Below are 22330 nucleotides of genomic sequence, written 5' to 3'. Positions count from 1 at the left end.
AGACAAATCAACTTCAAGAACTCTATGCTTTATAATCATAGCTGACAATAGAAAAATAATTAAGTTATTAAATAAGAAGCCAATTCCCTTAAAATTTAACATGTTTCTTAAAATTTTTTAACCTAGGACCACAGTAAATGTGAAATAGAAACTGTATTACTGATTAACATTTTAAAAATCTATCTGAAATGGACTAACATAAGTACAAATGATATATCAATTAAAGGGAATGGAAACTGAAACTATCTAAGAGAAAATGATGATGAAAATAAGAGAAGAGAAAAATAAAGATACATAGGCAATACAACACTACATTCTCTAACCAAAGAGAAAAATACAAGGACATACTATGATTAGTAAAGAGAACTGTGAAATGGGTATTAAGATGCCTAAAATCCAAAGGTAAACTTGCCCAAATTAGCCAAATAAGCTGGGTCAAGTCATTCCTTTTCTTCTGGATCTCAGTTTCCTCATCTTCAAGATGAAGGGGAGGGATCAGATGTTCTCTGATTCTTCCTGCTCTAAAATTCTATAGTTCTACGTTATTTAATATAAGAGAAAACTGAGAATCTGTTTCATTACCAAAGGGCTGTCTGGTTGCTGCCTACCACTACTTTTCCCTGATTCAATTTTCCAGGCACTTCTCCAGCAGTAAGATACTAGAATCAAAGTCAGTCAGACAACCACCTTCAAATGACTAATGTTCCTCAGACAGAATCCTCATTACAAAATGCTTCATATCTCTGTTATGTCATATCTACCAGCAACAGTAGATCACAACAAAAAAAGAACATTACTAAAACAGTTATGAAAACTCAAAGAAATAATTAGCTACAAAAAAAATAGAGAAACCAATGCTGTCCTTAAGATTTCTTGATCAGTCTCTAGTGAGATTTACCAATGCAATCCTTCAAGCCAATAAACAGAGAATCTGTGTAGCAACTGCTTTCTGAGAAAAAATACCAGAGCAAAACCATCTTTTCAAAGTAGTTTCCATTAATTATTACACAGATGGGGCCTCACTAAGGTCTAGCATGCAAAGTAATTTTTAATAAAGTAATATACTTTAAGTAATATTAATAAGCCTGAAGCATTGATAATACTAAGTAAGACTAAAGTAGTACTTTAATAGTCAAGTATTTCAGACCTTGAACCATTCACAACATTTTAAGACAGGGGTACCAGAAATTCTGAGCTTATCCTTTCAAAAGTATTTTTAATCCCATCCTTTTTATTCTATTATAAATGATACTTCCACAAAATATCCATTTTAATAAAATGAGAAAACTTAGGAGCCCCAATTAACTGATCACTGAAAAACAGCTTAAAGAAAAGTTTTTTTATCTTACCTCTACACTAGGGCTAAGGCTACTTGGTAGTGTTTCTGAAGTCACAGTAGTGCTTGGAAGGCTGGAAATTTCCCAAGTATTCACAGGCTGTATTGGTTCAGACTGCTTTGAACGATCTATACATTTTGGATTATCCAGTAAGGTCACTTCATAAAATTCTTGAATATCTAGATGTGAGGAAAGGAAAAGAAAAATTCAAAAGTATTTAAATTTTCTAATTAAACTATGTATTGCTGAAACAACATAACTCAAAAGCAAAATTTTTACTCTAGATTAGTAAAATAAATCCAATCTTATAATGTACTTATACAGTGAATATTTTCTCATTTTATTATGTCACATATCAGAACCTGCAGGGCACAGTGTAAAAGTCATAGGCTTTTTATACTTCGAAGTCAGTGCTGAGTTCAAATCCCTATTCCATCATCAATTAGCTACATGTATAGGCAAGTTACTTAATCTCTGATAACTTGCTTCTTATCACTGTGAATTGTTTCAAGTATTCAGCGCAATACATGTAAAGTGCACACGGGCACACACTCGGCTCCTAACAGACAGCAGTTAATACTATTATTGTGAATTCTGCAGACATAAGTCATCACTGATATTTTATGTTTTTGTATCACCAATATCCAGGCTGGGAATGTAAACCCCTCAAGTGGTTTCAACTGCCCTTGTAACCAAAGTAAAACAAAAGAATAATAATACATTAAAATAAAATCAAAGAACTAGGAAGTATTTTTTAGATAGCCTCGAATTTGAATATTTGAAATAGTAAGTTAAAATATTTTGTTATTTTAGAAATAATCAGTTAAAAGTATGACAAAACTCTGAAAGAAATGATAAATGTACTTATAGCAACACAGGATAATCTGGAAGATCAAGTTACTCTGCTATCAGCTGGAATTACATGAACTTAGTATATTAACACTGGTTATTCATGCTGCTCAGAAGCTCTGAGTGGTAGTTATATCATGTTTAACTACCCCACTACTAGTTTTTTATCCACCTCCTGGTATAATTTTGAGTTGATTTTTTTTTAAAGGAGGGAAATTATTATTTAGCAGTAAAGATGGGGTATTATCTTGTATAGAATCAAATAAAATAACTGTAAATAATATTTAGAAAGAATAACTTTTATTTCTTGTTTTCTCAATATGATTAAAAGATTAGTATCTCCCTTAAAAAACAACATCAGGGGCTTCCCTAGTGTCGCAGTGGTTGAGAGTCCACCTGCTGATTCAGGGGACACGGGTTCGTGCCCCGGTCCGGGAAGATCCCACATGCCCTGGAGTGGCTGGGCCCGTGAGCCATGGCCGCTGAGCCTGCGCGTCTGGAGCCTGTGCTCCGCAATGGGAGAGGCCACAACAGTGAGAGGCCCGCGTACCGCAAAGAAAAAAAAAAAAATCATAAGATACTAGAGACAAAGTAACTCCCTTTTTAGTTTTGATAACCAGTGGAATTGTAGAACTTTGTAGATAAAAGGCTAATAAAAACTCAGGTCTGACAGTGAGAATAATATCGGCCTACTTCACAGGATGTTAATATTGCTGCAGAAAATTGTATGTGAAAGCATTTTATAAACCATGAATCACTATATAAAACTGTTCACATAACCATCATGGAAAAAATTAAAAACTCAAATTCAGAGCATTAGCTACAAATGGTTCTTACCAAACAAAAATTGTTTAATCTGAACCTAAATCAAGTCTTTAGAACCAACTTCTAGTTCAGAGGGAATACAGGGGACAGAAGAACAAGTTAAATGACACCAGAAAAGAAATCAAAACTGATTCAGAGGGAGACATTCTACAAGACAAATGGCCTGGTATCTTTAGAAAGCAATGTCACGAAAGGGAAAATAAATTGTTTGAAAGTAAGAATTTCTGTATAAAGGAAACAAAAAAGACACACCAACTAACTGCAATGTCAGAGCCTTAACTGGTGTGTGTGTGTGTGTGTGTTTGTTTGGGGAAGGCTGGGGAGGGGGGACGAACTATAAAAGACATTGTGACAAGAACAGGGAAACTTAAATACAGACTATCTTCCAGAAAATATTAGGGGAAAAAGTTTTTTTCTAGAAGATATATATGTGTGTGAGAGTATGTATATATTTATGTAGCAGGACATGTATTTCTATATATGTAAGAGGTATATTTTTTATATATGTAGGAGATAAATATTTGTAGATCTATCTACCTACCTGTCTATAGAGATCTCCTACCCCCCAAATCAAACAAACAAAAAACAGAGCTCCTAGTACAGTATTATGCCTCCCAAGAGCACTAAATCAGTGTTGATCAATCGGTTAGTTACCAGTCTCAATATAAATAGCCCACATCACTACATAAAATTTTTATTATATTATCCAATACTGTAAGTCAAGTTTCAAATCTTAAATTTCTATGTGACCTTTCATTCTATAATTAGCAGAAATACTGATATATTGTCCTTTAATAACATCTCCTAAAATTTTAGGCCAGTGCTGTCCAAAATAACTATCTGCAGTGATAAATGTTCTATAGCTATACTGTCCAATACGGTAGCCACTAGCTATATATGCCTCTTGAGCATTTAAAATGTGACTAGTGTGACTGAGGAACTGAATTTATTATTTTATTTAGGTTTAATTAATTTAGGTACCTACTATGGTAGAGGACAACAGAGATCTAGACTAATATAATTCAGAGTAACACTTTACTATCTAGTATGGTCAAGGAATAAAGTGTTCCCTACACTTTATTATGAATTTTTCAGAAGTTCACTTGCAACTTGCTACTATTAATTGAAATACCTCATTTCTAGGTCTTACATTAATCTATCAAACAGTCCTTTCTAATTTGCTGTATATGAGCTCCTATGGACTAGAGAACCAAATATCCACATTATTAACTATATCACATTTAAGAAAAAACAAGATGAGTAAACACCCACTAGGATGGTTATTATCAACAAAACAGTAAATAACACGTGTCAATAAGGATATGGAGAAATTAAACCCTCGTGCATTGCTGGTAGGAATATAAAATGATGCAGCCACGTTGAAAACAGTATGGTGGTTTCTCAAAATATTAAAACACAGACTCACCATTTGATCCAGCAATTCCACTTCTGGGTATATTCCCAAAAGAATTGAAAGGACTCAAATAGATATTTATATACCCATGTTCATAGCAGCATTATTCACAATATCCAAAAGGTGAAAACAACCCAAATGTTCAACAACAGATGAATGATTAATAAACAAAATGTGTTATATACAAACAATGTACTATTATTCAGCCTTTAAAAGCAATGAAATTCTGATACAATCTACAACATGGATGGATGAATCTTGAAGACACGATGCTAAGTGGAGTAAGGCAAACACAAAAAGACAAATATTGTATGATTCCACTTATATGAGGTACCTAGCATAGTCAAATTCATAGACAGAAAGAGAAGTTATTCCCAGGGACTGGGATAAGAAGAGAATGGGGAGTTACTGTTTAATGGGTAAAGAAATTCAATTTGAGATGGTGAAAAAGTTCCAGAGGTGAATAGTGGTGATAGCTACTGAATGTGAATGTACTTAATGCCACTGAACTGCACACTTATTTTAAAAATGGTAAATTTTATGCTATACATATTTTATCACAATTTTAAAAATGAGCTGAATTGAGAGTCTAGGTGAGTTTAAATGAGTAAAGTGCATGGGATACAATATGTGGTTTTATAATATTTTAGCTATTTAGATATCTGTTTCTTACTAGGGTCAAGATAATTGATATTGCCAGATAAGACCCAACTTAAAAAGAGATTAGTTACCATACTTGGCTAACTAAAACCATAAGCAAAAGTACTGAAATATTTATTAACATATGTACAGTGTGGTGACATTTCTGATGACAGTCTGTCACAGTAGTTATCACTTTCCTTAAAAAAATATATTTATATACACACACACACATCTTTAATCTTAACCCATATTCCACCTCGACTAACATTCCAAAGTTTATACACTTTATTTCATTTGTCCACCACATTTCTTCATCTTTAGGGTGTTCCGAGACAATGGAGGTGAGCAACATAATAACACTCCTTCAGAAACTATTTCTCAATTACAATTCCTTCAGTTGTATCAGTGAAGCTTTTTCAAAGGTGCACCCAATCAAAAAAGGCACCCTCTGGAAAAACTGCACACAGAGATTGAGCTTTTCTTAGTAGTCCCAAGTATTAATATTTTATATTTCCCATGCAGTCCCTGTTCTTTATAGTTAATCAACATTTTATATGTCAGAAGTGAATTATTATAACTGTTCGTAACTATAAAGATTTAGGAAAAAAGGTTAGATTATCATTATGACAAGATTAGCATTTCTACAAAGTAACATTCTAGAATTCAAAATGTTATCTTCTACATTTTCTTTAGTTTTCTAAACTCAGGAGTATAACATGGAGTACCATAAGATATCTAGTCTAAAGTAAAACAGAAGTTACTACACAAATATAAGACAAAAACAAACATGGTAAATTCTAGTATAATCCCAATCTCTCCTATTTCCTAAAAGTCTGTTCAACATGCCAATGTCTGAAAATCCAAGTTATTCTCAAAAGACCAACTTCATGAAAATAAAGAATTAAATTAATGAGCTTACTCTGAACACTTAAGACATTCAGCCAATAAATATTAACGGAGTGAGGGACTTCCCGGTGGCACAGTGGTCAAGAATCCACCTGCCAATGCAGGGGACACGGGTTTGATCCCTGGTCCAGGAAGATCCCACATGCCGCGGAGAAGCCCGTGAGCCACAACTACTGAGCCTGTGCTCTAGAACCCACGAGCCACAACTACTGAGCCCACGTGCCACAACTACTGAAGCCCGCATACCTAGAGCCTGTGGCTCTGCAACAAGAGAAGCCACCGCAATGAAAAGCCTGCGTACCACAACGAAGAGTAGCCCCCACTCGCTGCAACTAGAGAAAAGCCCACGAGCAGCAACAAAGACCCAACGCAGCCAAAAATAAATTAATTAATTTTAAAATATATATATTAATGGAGTGAATACCTTCTGGAAGAGAAATAAGAGAATTAAAATATGAGATACAACCATAATGTCTTTGGGAGATTGAGATAACTGAGGAAAAAAATTATACAACACCTAAAGTTTTCCAATTTAAAGCACCTAAAAAGGCAGAATTCTATACAAGTTTGACAGCTATATTTTAAATCATAGTAAATCAAAGTGTAAAGAAAATGAGAGAATGCAGTTAAAATGACTGCCATGAAATAGACAAGAGTGATCCCATACTCATCCAATAATACATACAGCTCACCCAGATATATACCAGACATATAATTTAAATGTCTGATACATTTTTATCACCTTGAAAAAAGTTATTTACTTTGAAAATAATGATGCACTAAAGCAAGCAAGAAGAGAAAACAAGAAAATGCAGGAATGTTAAAACATGCGTTAGAGGGAAACTACCCTTTAGTTGACTCCCAGTTGAAAATATTAATTTTGTCAAGCCTACAGATCAGTATTATCACAGTCTATTCCTCATTTTCCATTTATAGTCTGCAAGTGCTTTCACTGTTTTGGACTAAATTGGGTCCCCACAAGTGCAGTTCCTGAACAAAGATCTAAATTATAAGGTCACAAAGCTGTAACACGTACAATAGAAAAATTCTCAAAAATTAAACTTAAACACAACTAATTAGGCCAACAGAACTGAGAAGAATCATTCCTATTACAAAAAATTTTTTATTTGGAAATCCCTAAGATTACATGTATTTCATAAGTCTCCAAATCTAAGTAAAAATTTCTTTATTATTTTCTTGCTAAAATTCAAAGTTTGCAAACACTAGGAGTAAGGGAAGTACAGAATTCCAGAAATTCCCTCAAAGGAAGTTGAGAAAAAGTTTTCTAGCTTTTAGTGATAACTTACATCATCCTAAACAGAGAAACTCACAAACCATAAAACATTTCTCAAACTAAAGAAATAAGGCAGTACTAACTCAGGATCAGAATAGGAAGTCTAAACACAGGCTCAAGAATGTGTAATAATTTAATATAATATAGGTAATATCTCTAATCTATGAGTAATATTTTAGTTAATGGAAAAAATATTAAGACCTTAACAGACACCTCAGCAAAGAAGATATACAGACAGCCAATAAGCATATGGAAAGATGCTCCACCATATATCATCAGGGAAATGCACATTAAAACAAAAAGATCCCACTACACATCTATTAGAAAGGCCAAAATACAGAACTGACAACAACAAATGCTGGCAAAAATATGAAACAATGGGAACTCTCATTCACCGCTGGTGGGGATGCAAAATGATACAGCCACTTTGGAAAGCTATTTGGTGGTTTTTTACAAAACTAAACATACTCATCATACAATCCAGCAGTCATGTTCCTCAGTATTTACCCAAATGAGTTGAAAACTTATGTCCACACAAAAACCTGCACACAGATGTTTACAGCAGCTTTATTCATAAATGCCAAAAGTTGGAAGCAACCCAGATATTCGATAGGTGAATGAATAAACTGCAGTACATCCAGACAACAGAATATTATTCACACTCAAAAACAAAAATTAAACAAAAAACAAAAACTATGAAGCCATAAAAATATGTGGAGGAACCTTAAATGCATATTACTAAGTGAAAGAGGCCAACATGAAAAGGCTACATGCTGTGTGATTCCAAGTATATGACATTCTGGAAAAGGCAGAACTATGGAGACAGTAAAAAGATTAGTGATTGCCAGGGGCTGGAGGTAGAAGAGACATGAATAGGTAGAGTACAAAGGATTTTTAGGGCAGTAAAACTATTCTGTATAGTGTGGTGGATATATACAAATATAAATCTATAACGGTAGACATATGTCATGATACATTTGTCCAAACCTATAGAATGTACAACCCCAAGGGTGAATACTAAGGTAAAACTATAGACTTTGGGTGATAATGATGTGCTCATGTAGGTTCATCAATTGTGACAAATGCACCAATCTGGTGGAGATGCTGATAATAAGACAGTCTATGTATGTGTGGGGACAGGGGGTATATGGGAAATCTCTGTACCTTCCTCTCAATTTTGCTGTGAATCTATAACTGTTCTAAAAAATAAAGTCTTTAAAAACTTAAATTGAAACAGATATGAGCTATCAAGTCATGAAAAGACATGGAGAAACCTTAAATGCATATTGCTAAGTGAAAGAAACAATCTGAAAGGGCACACACTTGTGATTCCAACTATATAACATTCTGGAAAAGGCAAAACTACAGAGACAATAAAAAGATCACTGGTTGCCAGGGAATCGGGAGGAGGGAGAAAGAGATGAACAGGTGGAGCAAGAGACAGCAGAAAGATCAGTGGGGGTAGGGAGGGAAGGGATGATTATGTGGAACACAGATTTTTAGGAGAGTGTAACTATTCTGTATGATACTGTAATAGTGGATACATTTGTCAAAGCAACAAATGTATATGTCAAGTTTATCGATGTATAATGCAAAGAGTGAACCCTAGTAAACTATGGACTTTAGTTAATAACAATATATTAATACTGGCTTATCAACTAACAAATATACCACACTAATGAAGACATCAATAAGAGGAGAAACAGGAGTGTGGGGTGGTAAGGATATGGGAACTCTCTGCTTTCCACTCAATTTTCTGTAAACCTGAAACTGCTGAAAAAGTTAAAAGTCTAATAATTTTTTTAAATGTTTAAGGGAGCATAATAATGAATTTATATTACAGAAACAAGCAATCGCATACTGTATTTCAAAATAATTTCCAAATGTATTAAGGATTTAAATGTTAAAAAAAGAAGCCATGACAGAATTTGAATATAGTAAAGATTTTTTATAATCTCAGGGATAGGAAAGGCTTTCTAAGCATAATACCAAGGGTAAAAGCACAACAAAATTGATAAATCTAACCATATATGTGTTTTTTAAATTAAATTTTAAAAACAAATGACAAACAATGGAAGCTATTTGCAACTTGCAAGGCAGACAGAATTGGTATCTCTAATGTAGATTTTATACCTCTAAGAAAAAAATGAAAAAAAAAAGTGAGGATTAAAATATTTGACAAATTCCTCATGTTTTTCTAACTATAACACTTATATAAATGGTGATTATTGATATTAGTGTTTCATTTTTATGTATTTTATTAATTTGTTTTTGTTATTAAACTCATAAAACAAACAAACAAGAAGTGGTTGGAGGGGCAAATGACATGAACAAATAATTCATAGAAATTAAAATAAATAACAATGTAAGAAAATTCTTACATCGTTGGCTATTTATTTATTCAAAGAAATACATAATAAAACATCAAAATGACTGAAGGTGTATTCCACATATCAGAATAGAAAATATTAAAAAGATAGATAATACTCCATAGCTTAAGGTATAGTAAATTAGTCATTCTTCCACATAATATCTAAAAAATTAAATTGATATAACATTTCTGACAGTAATTTTAAAAACTACATCAAAAGCCTTTTTAAATTGCACATCCCCTTTTACTAAGCAATTCAATTCTAGGAACTTACCCAAAGGACATCATCAAGGATGCAGAACAAAGAGGCATATACAAATGCAATGTTGTTTATAATTCAGAAAAATTATATACCTAAATGCTCCTAGGAAATCATTAATAAAACTACAATAAATCTATACAGTGAAATACAGTCTTTAAATGGTACAAATCCATTGATACGGAAAGGTACATAATGATAAATTTTGTGGGATAAAAATAGTTAAAATGTATAGCACAGAGAAGTCACACTGTATACACTTAAGCAAATTCAACCATAGCACCTCTTTCCACCAAAAAAAGGGCAATTCTACCTATCAGTCCACCTAGTAAGTAAATGTCAGCAAATAAAAAATGAGAAGGGAGGAGACTGTTCCTTCAGGTAGTCTCCATTTTCATAGCATCTCTCTATATCTCACTGTGCTGAATGTGATTCTAGAATTATGTGCTTTTAATACAAGAGGTCACTTAAACACAAGCCAACTACTTCATCTGTTGATCAACTGAAGAAACAATGATTTCAGGACTTCCCTGGTGGTCCAGTGGTTAAGAATTCACCTTCCCATGCAGGGGACGTGGGATGGATCCCTGGTCGGGGAGCTAAGAACCCACATGGCGGCAGGGCAACTAAGCCCGCGCACCACAATTATGGAGCACATGTGCCTCAACTAGAGAGAAGCCCGCACACCACAAACGAAAGATCACGCCTGCCGCAATGAAGACCTGACGGCAGCCAAAAAAAGATTTTTCTTGGCTGAAATCAATGATTTCTTTCCACTACAGGGAAAAACAACTGTTTTGTAGTTAATGAGAGACAGTGTTAAACTCCTGAAGGATTTTTAAGGATAATTTTAATTTGATATTTTTCACTTTATACACTGATTTTAAGTATCAATTCCCACTGAATTGTAGAAACAATTATACTATGTTTTGTGTAGGGAGTTTGTTTTGTAAAATGAAAGTGTGTATACATACATAAGAATAGCATTCGAGAAGGATATTCACCCTATGGAAGAAGTAGCAGGTGTTGGTGTGATAATTTTCTTGCTTATAATATTTTATGTAAAGTACATGTATCTGACCTTAAATGTTTATAAATTCCATTTTGGAGGGTTAGAGAGAAGGCAACTAGAAAACTAAAAAACAATGAAATATAACTGTGCCATTTCAGAGGGAAAAATTTTATCAGTTAATTAACTAAAAGTACAATGTTTTTATAAACTAAAATACACAATAGTCAAACCTACTGAGGCACAGATACGCTGCTTTCATCTAAACCAACATGGATTTAAAAAGCCATTTTGACTCCCAAAGAGAAAAATATATAAAATTTTAAAGTATGTATTATAATTTGTTGTTTCACATACTAGAAAGAGAAAAAATGTCAAGCCAGTATCCAAAATAAATTATTCCAACACTTTAAATACTATATGACTAACAGCCACACGGTATTCCTTAAAACAAGGTATGTATCAAAAGGAAACAGAGCTTCTCAAAGAAATGGTTGATCCTAAGGCTGGGGCAGGATATGTACAAGATGAACCTGGAACATCTTGTTATGCCAAAAAGTAAGAAAGTGCTAAAAAAAAAAAAAATGAGGGCATGTCATAAGAGCAAGCTTGAGAAGCCTCCTACTAGGCAAATCTGAGACAATCTGAACACCAAAATCATTAAGGATGGTAATAAATTATCCATCACTGAAAGAAATATGATAGCTAGGTAGCTAGCTAGGTAAGTAGCTAGATAGATAAATGGGAGAGGAGTGCTCTTAATTACAGTAAAATGCCAAGTGTTAGCTGGTAACTGTAGAAAAGTGCTACTGTTAAAAATATATATATAATTATTCAACTGTCATTTTCAACATAGTAAAAACGGATTCAGGCAAGCATCATCAATGGATGCTAAGTCTAGATGGAAATTTTGCTAAAGAACGGGGTACATGCAAGGTGTTAGTGTCTCCCCCACATATTGCTTGTAAGTTGCAAAGGGGAAAAAAGTAACTACAGAGAAATCAGACAACACCTTAACTGGGTGATTAAAATTAACATTACCAATGAAGGGCAGAAGACATCATGTACCTCTGGATGTACAGAACCATACAGAATACATAACCTGAGTCTAATCACAAGCAAATATCAGACAAACCTAAAATGAGAAACATTATATATAAAAAAATAAGAGCAGAGGGGAACTGTATTCTTCAAATACGTCAATGTCATAAAAAGCAAAGGTTGTGGAAATGTGCCCAGATTAAAGGAGACTAAAGAGACATAACAACTAAATGCAGTACCTGGATAGCGTACTGGAAAAATAATTTGAAAAGGAAAATTTTAGTAGGAAAAAATTTATCCCTACATAGATGAAATAGTTTAGACTAGAATATTTACAGATGCTTTTACAGCTCTGTGATTGCAAGGTTCTAAAGAGAATTCAACCAGATTCAGCATAATCAAAGCACTGCTTCAAAGCAGGAGTAAGTAAAACTATTAACAAATAAATAACAATCCAATTCAATCAAAACCACCAACAGAAAAGTTAATAAAATTTTCCTCAAATTCCATAATTTTTAGTCAACAGTCTGATCCATATCCTGTTATAAATGCTTTCCTTTCTCAAACCTAGCCTTACAAAGTTACACACACACACACACACACACACACACACGCACACGCAGGTGCACAAAGTTACCAACAGACTAAAAAATAACATCACTGGGACCAATAATAAACAAAAAAGCTAAGGAACTTTGACATTTTACCATTATAGCTGGAAGTTTGTAAACCTCGATAACTATGTAAATACCTTTCAAAGTGTGTAAATTCCATCATTATAAACATTCTCCTTCAAAGTAAAAACTATTTTAAAAACCACGTTTTAAAAACACTGACCGGGCTTCCCTGGTGGCGCGGCGGTTGAGAGTCCACCTGCCGATGCAGGGGACACGGGTTCATGCCCTGGTCCGGGAAGATCCCACATGCCGCGGAGCGGCTGGGCCCGTGAGCCATGGCCACTGAGCCTGCGCGTCCGGAGCCTGTGCTCCGCAGCGGGAGAGGCCACAACAGTGATAGGCCCGTGTACCGCAAGGAAAAAAAAAAAACACTGACCCTACAGATCAAGATCTATGTTAAACATATTGTCAGTGTTCTTTATCACTCTATTTAAGAACAATGTTCTTATAAATTAAAATACACAATAGTCAAACCTACTCAGGCTTTTGTCTAAACCAACGTACATTTAAAAAGCCATTTCGGGGGCTTCCCTGGTGGTGCAGTGGTTGAGAGTCCGCCTGCCGATGCAGGGGACACGGGTTCATGCCCCAGTCCGGCAAGATCCCACATGCCGCGGAGGGCTGGGCCCGTGAGCCATGGCCGCTGAGCCTGCGCGTCCAGAGCCTGTGCTCCGCAAAAGGAGAGGCCACAACAGTGAGAGGCCCACGTACCGCAAAAAATAAAATAAAATAAAAAGCCATTTCGATTCCCAAAGAGAAAGTACATAAAATTTTAAAGTATGTATTATAATTTGATTGTCTTACAATTTATTGTTTCACACACTAGAAAGAGAAAAAAATGTCAGGCCAGTGTCCAAAATAAATTATTCCAATGCTTTAAATACTATATGACTAACAGTCATAGGCTATTCATATTAAAATACTCAACTTATGATAAAGAACACCCTAATGGTTGAAGGTGAAAAGAGGCTCTGGACTCAGATTAGTTGAGTCCAATTTCTGGCTCCACAATTTACTATGTGAGAGTCCTTGGGCAAGCTGCATAATCTCTCATTTCCTCTTTTTTCTAATCTATAAAATAGTATAATCACCTCATAAGTGAATATATGCCTCACAGGATTATGATGACTAAACGAGATACTTTTATTAGCACAGAGAAAGTGTTCAATAAATGTTAGCCATTATTACTTCTTACATACTTAAAAAGGAGTCATACTCTCACATCCATTAGTATGGCTACTATCAAAAAAACTGAAAATAACAAGTGTTGACAAGGCTGTGGAGAAATTAGAACCCTTCTGCACCATTGGTGGGATTATAAAATGGTGCAATCTCTACAGAAAACATTATGGTGGTTCTTTAAACATTTTACATGTAACTGTCATATGATCCCACAATCCCACTTCTGGGTGTACATTCAAAGGAACTGAAAGCAGGTTCTCAGAGACACTTGCACACTCACATTCAGAGCCACACTGTTCACAATAGTCAAGACGTAGAACGCAAATGTCTATCAATGGAGGAATGGATAAACAAAACTTTGACACACACACACATTTATATACATATACCCCAACACACGAGAATATAACTCAGCCTTAATAAGCAAGGGAGTCCTATCACATGCTACAACATGAATGAACCTTGAGGACATTATGCTAAGTAAATAAACCAGTCACAAAAAGACAAATACTTTATGATTTCCCTTATATGAGGTATTTACAGTAGTCAAAATCATAGATACAGAAAGTGGAATGGTGGTTACCAAGGGCTGGAGGGAGGAGGAAAAGGGGAGTTGTTGTTTCATAGGTATCAGTTTTGCAAGATGAAAAAGTTCTGAATTGTTTCACAACAATATGACTGTACTTAACACTACTGACTGGTACATTTAAAAATGGTTAAGATGATAGATTTTATGTTTTTTTACAATTAAAATAAAAAAGTCACACTTGATACTCAGTATCTCCAAACTTAAAATGTCCTTCACCATGTTTACAAGGGCAAGTGAAACTGTTAGTTAATAAAGCAGCAATAAATGAATTAGATGCTAAAAAAATCTCAGAAATGGACAGTTTTATTACATAATCACCTTCATTCTGAATATCTGCAGAAATAAAATAGTGCATTAAAATAAGCTTGCTATTTATCGCAGACAAAATACAAATCAAATGACTCACTCACTAAAGTCTCTAAAGCCAGCCTGTTCTTGAGACCAGGTTTTGCTCCTGTGCACAAGGAAAGTAGATGAATTCTCTTATTCCGTAAGTAAACCCAAGGGTCTAGACTGGTACGAAATCTTTGAGGACTACCGAGGTCCTCTCAGATCCCAGACAAACGCAAGAATCAGAAATGACCTCAAACCACTATGGACCTGGAGAGCAGAGCTTTGACTGTTATCAAACCATATCCAGTCTATTTTACTCACAAAATTTTCAAATATAAGTACACAAAATGAGAATACAAAAATCAAATATATTTAGTTTTCAACCTGCTCACCTAAATCAGGGATTAAAATTAGGCAGACTTTATCTCCCATTTATACAAAAATAATCACCAGATGTTTTGGGAATAAATTTTAAACAAATGTATAGTTCATGGACTTTTTTTTAAGCTCTAATTTAAATATTCACCTTTAAAGAAACAACTTAGCTGAAACTCAGAAGTTAATAAAAACTTTTCTGTTTTCAATAATTTTTAAATCTTCAAGCCATCCTTCAAGGATGCTACCAAGCATCAGGGCAAGAACAATGATTGCCATATTTCACTGAATTGAGGATATTGATATGGAGGATATCAACTGTAAAATGCACCATTATTTCACATGCCACTAAGAATGTAAAACCAGTGCCAATATATATCCGTTAAAAAATGCACCCCAAATTCACAGATACCAAAATTTTTAAAAACTGGTATCTTAGAACAGATGTAGTGCAATATGTGCATGCTGTTCCTCTGAATAACCCAAAGGTACCAGAAACCTAATCTTAATAATATATCAACTACAGAGGGAGGGGGGAAAAAAATCAACACTTCTATAACACCAAACCCCCAGGGCCTCACACTAAGTTTTTTTTAATGCATGAAAACAGCCGATACAAACTACCAATTCAAGAAATCAATCAATAAATAACCGCTGCAGAGTGCAAGTCCAAAGAAGTAACTAGATAATTCACTATAGCCTAAGGAAATGATTTCCAAACTCTAGAAGTCAAAAACCTAAGCACCATAGGACTTTCAAACAATTAGAGGTCAAGACCCCATGTCTCCTTTAATCCAATGGTCCACAGGTATCACCTTACAGAATAGAGTGCTACCTACTAAAGGAAAACAGTTAACACAGAATTTTTCAGTACACACTATGAACACAGTGGACTCTAGTTTAGCTTAGGGTAATTTACAGGATTAAAGTACATTACCACACTGTTTCAAAACCAATGGTACAGCTGCAAAGCAAAAAAAATCTTACTGACCTAAAAATTTTCAAAAAAAGGAATAAAGATTAATACATTAACCCAACTTAAGCATGCACCAAAAAATGCATTTATTAATTTAGCAGTGCCAACAATTAATTCAACTACAGTATGGAAACACAAAAAATCTCTACTAAATTTACCCATTTCAAAATTCCTAATTATTACTTTTCTTACACCAAAATCTGATCCCACATTCTATAAAATCTTAAAATATAAGCAAATCTAAATATCAAAGTAAATTCACAACCAATAAACTTATACAGGACAAAGAAGATTCACAAATATAACTCACAATTAGAAAATTAACTCTATCAGAATTCAATTATGCATAAGAATAAATACATTCAAAATAGGCGAGGCAGAATACATTAAAAAAAAAAAAACCTTAAACATAGTAAATCTACCTCCAATCTATGGAGAAATCTAAGTGTAGGTTCTGTTTGGTTACTTCACTAACCATTTAATTTTCTTAAGTCGCAGATTCCACACAGAGGACTCCATCTATGTCCAAATGTACAAGAAGACATAGAAGTCATACTATTTTTCTCTAAACAGTGACCCTACTAAATAAAACACTCCTAGGTTTAACGGTGATTTAGAAAACCAAACAACTAAAACTGATTTTTCCCTTCTTTTTTTGTTTTTTCAGAGGAATCCAATTTGATCATCCATTTGGACCTTAAACCTCAGAGCTTAGAAATCCAAATGTAAAAAATGTCCATCAGTTTAAACAAAAAAGGCAAAATGCTGGTAATCTTTGAAGATGGGTGACAGATGCATACTACTTCATTATACTGTTCTCTCTTTTGTTGTATATATTTTCAAAAGTCTATAATAATGCTAAATTTAAAAAAATTATTCAGATGTATTGAGTGATCTTCTTCAAAATCTTGTTTAATTCTAAAACTAATTTAGTATAGTATCAATTTACCAATTAGTTATTTGACAGGATACATTAACTTGAAAGTAGCCCTCAAGCCACATCAAAAGTTACTCCATCAATAGATAGATATAAGGCTGTAACTACTTTGAAGTTACTGAGGAAAAAGTTGTAATACAATGAAATATATGTCTTACTTTAATACGTTATATAGCCAATGACAAATAAAAACACATTTTATTCTTAGAATTGAAAGGGACAATTTTTCTAGTTCACTGGTTTGTATACTTTTCAAGATACCTAGAGAAGAGGGCCAGAGACAGAGCATCCTGTTTTATATATTGGGGATTATGTACAAAATATAAGATTTTGCATTAAAAAGGGGCCTAGCTACTTTTTAGAAAAAGGCTTAAAAACCACTGTTCCATTGCACCCACATGCTACAGCTAATAGTGACTTAGAAAAGATTAAATGACTTGTACCGTATCATTCAATCAATGGCACTGTCAGGAGTAGAATTCAGCACTCTTGACTATGTATGTGTTCAATTCTCCTTTAAAACAATGCACCACATCAAATTTAAGTTACAGTTAAGAATAAAATTGTTTCAATATTCTTGTCTGTAAAATAAGATTAGACAAGATCATCTGTAAAATCATTTTCCAGGTCTAAAATTCTGACTTCACAAATGCCAAGTTTAAACAGAGGTCTATATTAAGGGAATGAATGTTCTTAAACATAGCAGAAATCCTCAAACATTTTCAGGGATTCCAGAGAAAGAGCAAGTCAAATACAGAAACAAGCTAACAGTTATTCAGTCATTACTTTTTGGATCCTGAAACATTTTTGCAACTTCTTCATCTTTTAATGTTAGGATGTTAAACTCTGTTATCAAAGACCACTGAAATAATCATACTGAAAGTTTTTCTGGTTATTAGATACTTTTGGAAAGAATATTGGCCTAAGTATCAAAATACACCACTCACTGGCTGTTCAAGTTATTGAATGCCTCACAGAGAACCAAGTATATCACTCTCTGAAGTTTAAAATAAATGAATTTAGAGCAGCATTACGCCTATCTGACACATAATGGTCACAAATAAAGTTTTAATTCCCACCTATTAAAGCCTGAAAGAGGTTGCTCTGAAATATGTTAATAACCCGTTCTATGGAACTTCTGAGCTGTCTGTCTTCTGTTTGGCTTAGTTTCGAACGATAACCTTCCAAAAGGTGCAATGCTCTCTGGGTATCTGAAAAGAAAAAAGAGTCTGATTAGGGACTTCCCTGGCGGCACAGTGGTTAAGAATCCGCCTGCCAATGCAGGGGACACGGGTTCGATACCTGGTCCGGGAAGATCCCATATGCTGCAGTGCAACTAAGTCCGTGCACCACAACTACTGAGCCTGCGCTCTAGAGCCAACAAGCCACAACCAGTGAGCCTGCGTGCCACAACTACTGAAGCCTGCACGCCTAGAGCCCATGCAACTCAACAAGAGAAGCCACCGCAATGAGCAGCCCCCGTCTCTGCAACTAGAGAAAGCCCGCCCACAGGAATGAAGACCCAAACAGCCAAAAGAATAAAAAGTTTTTAAAAAATTATATATTTACAAGAAAGTATTACAAATTAGCTATGCAGCAAATGATTCTGCAAGGCACCTAAACAATTCCCAACATCCTCCAAGTCAATACATGCCACTATGTTCATGTACACATATATATATTCCCTAGAATGATCCAAAAAATGTTCAACATGTTACAATAAAGGAAGGTGAGCAGTTTGTAATAAATGTGTACTAGTGATCATCTGATCAAAGTATTAGTAACACTGTTTCAGCTGATCTGACATACAAAAGCAGAATATCTACAATTTGTCATTATAATTCAAATATTACGTGCTTCAAAACTACTAGTTCTTAGCCAGTATCCCACATTCGCTCACAAAAGTGTTTGGTAAGAATGATAAAATGAAATATTAAAACACCAATACAGAATTTTTAAAAAGACGTTTCAGAGGGAAAATGTTAATTGCCTCTCCAGTCACCAGAGAGATGTCAAGGAAAAAAGCTTGACAAACATTTAGGTGTTTCCATCGTCTGAATGATATGAGGCTTAGATTCCCTAAGTAGTAAGGTTAGGGCTGTGCTGTCTCATCAGAGTTACACAAACATCTTTAAAACATAGCAATCACAAAACAGACATACAGAAAAGCAAGAGACACCCACAGAAGAGTTCCGACATAAATTCTCACCTTGCTTCCGGACCGGCATTTTTCTCCAGAATCAGGAAGAGGGCACACACCTTTAAGAACACAAAACATAAAGGAAACTAAATTTAGAATGGAATCGAGGTTAAACTAGCATTTCCCCCTAACTCTCAAATCGAAAAACTCCTAGCCCTATTTGAAAAGCCCCCCTGGCAAAGTTTTCCCAAGTGAAAGGAAGAGCCGCACAATCCAGCAGTGTCAATCCAGAAAGCTTTTACCTAAGGTTGGGTTGCCCTGCAAATGTTAAGAGCAAACAGAAGCAAGATGCCAAATTCTCCTCGAAAGCTGCCCCCTCTCCAAAGGGCACTAAATGCCTGGACATGGGGCCAGCCTCCCCCGGCATAAGTATACATACCCCCCACCTACTACTGGGGGGCTGCAGAGGCTCTCCGACCCTTGGCCCCCAAGCCAGCAGAGGCTGTAGCGCACTGGGAGAAGGGATCAGCTGGACTGATCACCCCGCCCTGCTCGGGCCCCCTCCTCTCGCTTGCCTGTCTCCTTGCTCGCTTCCTCCGAGCTACTCCAGCGAGGGCCGGACAGGGCAGCGGCCGCTCTCCGCGACGCCCTCGCGCCCCACATGCACACCTCCGCGGGCCCCCACACCTGCGGCGCGGCCACAAAGTTCCAACGAGTGCCGTGCGCTCTGAGCTGGGGTGCGCCCCGGGCGGTCTCGGGGCGGCTCCCCAGCCCTGCCCCGCTCCACGTCCCCCCGCCCCGCCCGGGGCTAGCGGAGCTGAGCAGAGGGGGGTGAGGGAACGGGGGAGGAGCTCCCCTCAGCGGCCGCACCCCCGTTGCCTCTTCCTCCTCCTCGGCCGCCGCCGCCGCCGCCGCCTCTACATTCGCCGCTGCCCGCTAGCCCGCTCGCCCTCTCCGCTCTTAGCCGCCCCACCCCCAGAACCTCGCCTCCTTCCGCGCCCCCAACCGCTCTCCCCCCAAACTTTCCGCCAAGATGGCGGCCCTGGATCTGGACTGCCGCGCTCCCACGTGACCGCTTTCCCGGCGCTCGCAGCCAATGGGAAGTGAGGAGGCGGCTTGCGCCGAGCCCCGGGCTCCCAGCGCTGCTACCTTTGGTTGGGGGGGAGGAAGGCCAGGAGGGAGCTGGGGAAAGCAAAAGGGGACCTGGGGAGCATCTAAGTGCACTTCCTCACTTAAAGGGGCGGCCACCGAAGTGACTCTGAGGACAAAGGAGTTGACACACAGACTCTACAGGTGGCCCGGGGGGGCCCTGGAAGAGCCCGCGTTTACCTCGCCCTAGCCCACCGGTGTGTCCCGCGATTCTGAGGGAGTAACGCACCAGGCCGGGAAGGGTGAGGGTGTCGGAAGAGAGACGTGACTTCACCTACGCCAGATCCAGGACACACATTCCGAGACACCCTTTAACCTCACTAAACACGTGCCTGGCGCCCCCGAGGGTGGATCCCCAACCTGGAAAAGCGTTCTCCGGGAGGAATCATCAGCACCACCCAAAATAGGGGGCGGGAAAGGGCGGAGCCTGGGAGGAGGGAAAAGGGAGGCGTTTGGGCGGGTGGGGGGAGGGGTGCCGTCTCTGCACTCTTACACTTTGTACTAATATTTTAAAAGTTACTATTAGCCCCTCAGTAAAAAGTTTTGGGGGGATTGAATTAAAGAAGGGTAGGTAAAATAGGGAGATGAGTTAATTTGATAAGAGTTTGAGGGTTTCACTAGAGAATTTTTTAAGTCTAAGTGATTAATTCCAAGTATGAATGCATTTAAGGATGGGAAGAGAAAGTTGGTTCCCTCTTTTACTCACTCATTCATTCCCCCTTGCCTGCAACCCCCGCCCAGTCAACAGCTCCAGGTATTACCCAAGCTCTGGCTGCTCCTTTAAGAACTCACCTGTAGCTACCGCCTCCCACGCCGCAAGTCAGCTGCCGCGCCTAGTTTAAGTTTCGTTTGCAACTGGAAGCGGGACTACGGGCCGGCCTGGACCCCGCTCTGGGGCTGAGCCTCCCAGGTTGTAGAAAGAGAATCGGGAAAAGCTCTCCAAGTCACTCCCAGGTCTTCGAGCCTCTTCTGTGTAGCAGGGACCTCACTGCTCTGAGGTCCAGAGAGGATTTGCCTAAGATCACCCAGAGTTAGTGACAAAACTGGAACCACGGTGATCATGTCTTTCAACACTGGAAGGCTCTTGCCAGTAAATCAGATAGCCTTTCACCGAGGCAGTATCCTTGGGCTAATGAAGGCAAGTCCGGGGAACCTTGTACTGTAATCATAACAGTTGCTCAGAGGTATGCGGGTTTCACTTTTCGATTGCACCTTTGAATCCTAACTTGTTAAGAGAACCCAGCGATTTAAGAGTTCATCTAGACCTACTGTCTCAGTTTAAGATAAACTGATGAGCACAGAGGGGAAGCAACTTGCCCAAGGACACATAGGCTAATCAGTGACAGCAGCCCAGAATTAACTCTCATAGCCCCAGTCCAAGGTTCCTAACACTGTGATTTTGGACAACTTGACCGTAGTATGTTGCTGGTATATTGGTAGCAAATCTCTTTATGCTCTCCTGCCTCATGGGAGCTTGAGTAACAGTTAAAGCAGCATTTCAGAGAAGAAATGGGATGGAAAAGTGAAAGGAAGCTCAAAACCAAGGAGCTGAAATAGAAGGACTTTTAAAATAGTGAAAATGGCTTGATGGCATGCATGCTATTATTATTAAGACTTCATTGATGAACTGTGAATGAAATGGTTCCACTTAAGGGACCATTCTAAGAATGGAATCTCTGCAGAATTCAGAAGGAGGGAGGGATTTCACCTACCCCCTTAATTTCAACTATTGTTCATGTATGTTCACTTGCCAGGCAACGGGGATAGAAATAAAGATCTAAGCCCTGCTCTCAAGGACCCGCAGCCTAGTAACAAATGGATAAAGACCAACATAGGTTTTCTCAGGGACCACTGAAAAGTCAAAACCAAAATTTGTGTGAGTTCTCAATGTCTTCCTAGTCCTCTCCTAAAAACAAAAAAGAGGGGGAGGAAGAAGAAGAGATAAGAGGGCACGAAGCCCTTCCTTCTTGTCATCTTCTAGCCCTATGTGGTCAGCAGTGTCCAAAATGGACATGAATGAATGAA

General features: G+C 37.1%; 1 protein-coding gene across 14 annotated transcripts in view; it reads right to left on the bottom strand.

Moving 5' to 3' along the window:
• The window catches only part of DLG1 (discs large MAGUK scaffold protein 1), a 285338-nt gene extending 264669 nt beyond the window's left edge, over nt 1-20669 (bottom strand). For 5 of the 14 annotated variants that reach the window (XM_049709657.1, XM_049709660.1, XM_033403756.2 and 2 more), the window contains exons 1-4: nt 19732-20136; nt 19226-19275; nt 18096-18227; nt 1350-1516 (exon numbers count right to left, since the gene is read on the bottom strand). In XM_049709657.1, the coding sequence (XP_049565614.1) occupies nt 1350-1516; nt 18096-18227; nt 19226-19244 (318 nt within the window). In that variant the 5' untranslated portion in view covers nt 19245-19275; nt 19732-20136. Of the gene's footprint in view, nt 1-1349; nt 1517-18095; nt 18228-19225; nt 19276-19731; nt 20137-20485 lie in introns of those variants that run through there. The other 9 variants (XM_004278774.4, XM_004278775.4, XM_033403758.2 and 6 more) reach the window with 7 other exon arrangements.
• Nucleotides 20670-22330: the final 1661 nt, after the last annotated feature.

The sequence above is a fragment of the Orcinus orca genome, chromosome 5 (genome assembly GCF_937001465.1).
Source record: "Orcinus orca chromosome 5, mOrcOrc1.1, whole genome shotgun sequence".
In the NCBI taxonomy this organism is placed as follows: domain Eukaryota; kingdom Metazoa; phylum Chordata; class Mammalia; order Artiodactyla; family Delphinidae; genus Orcinus; species Orcinus orca.
Note: the sequence above shows the minus strand (reverse complement) of the source record. Positions and strands in the feature narration are given on the sequence as shown.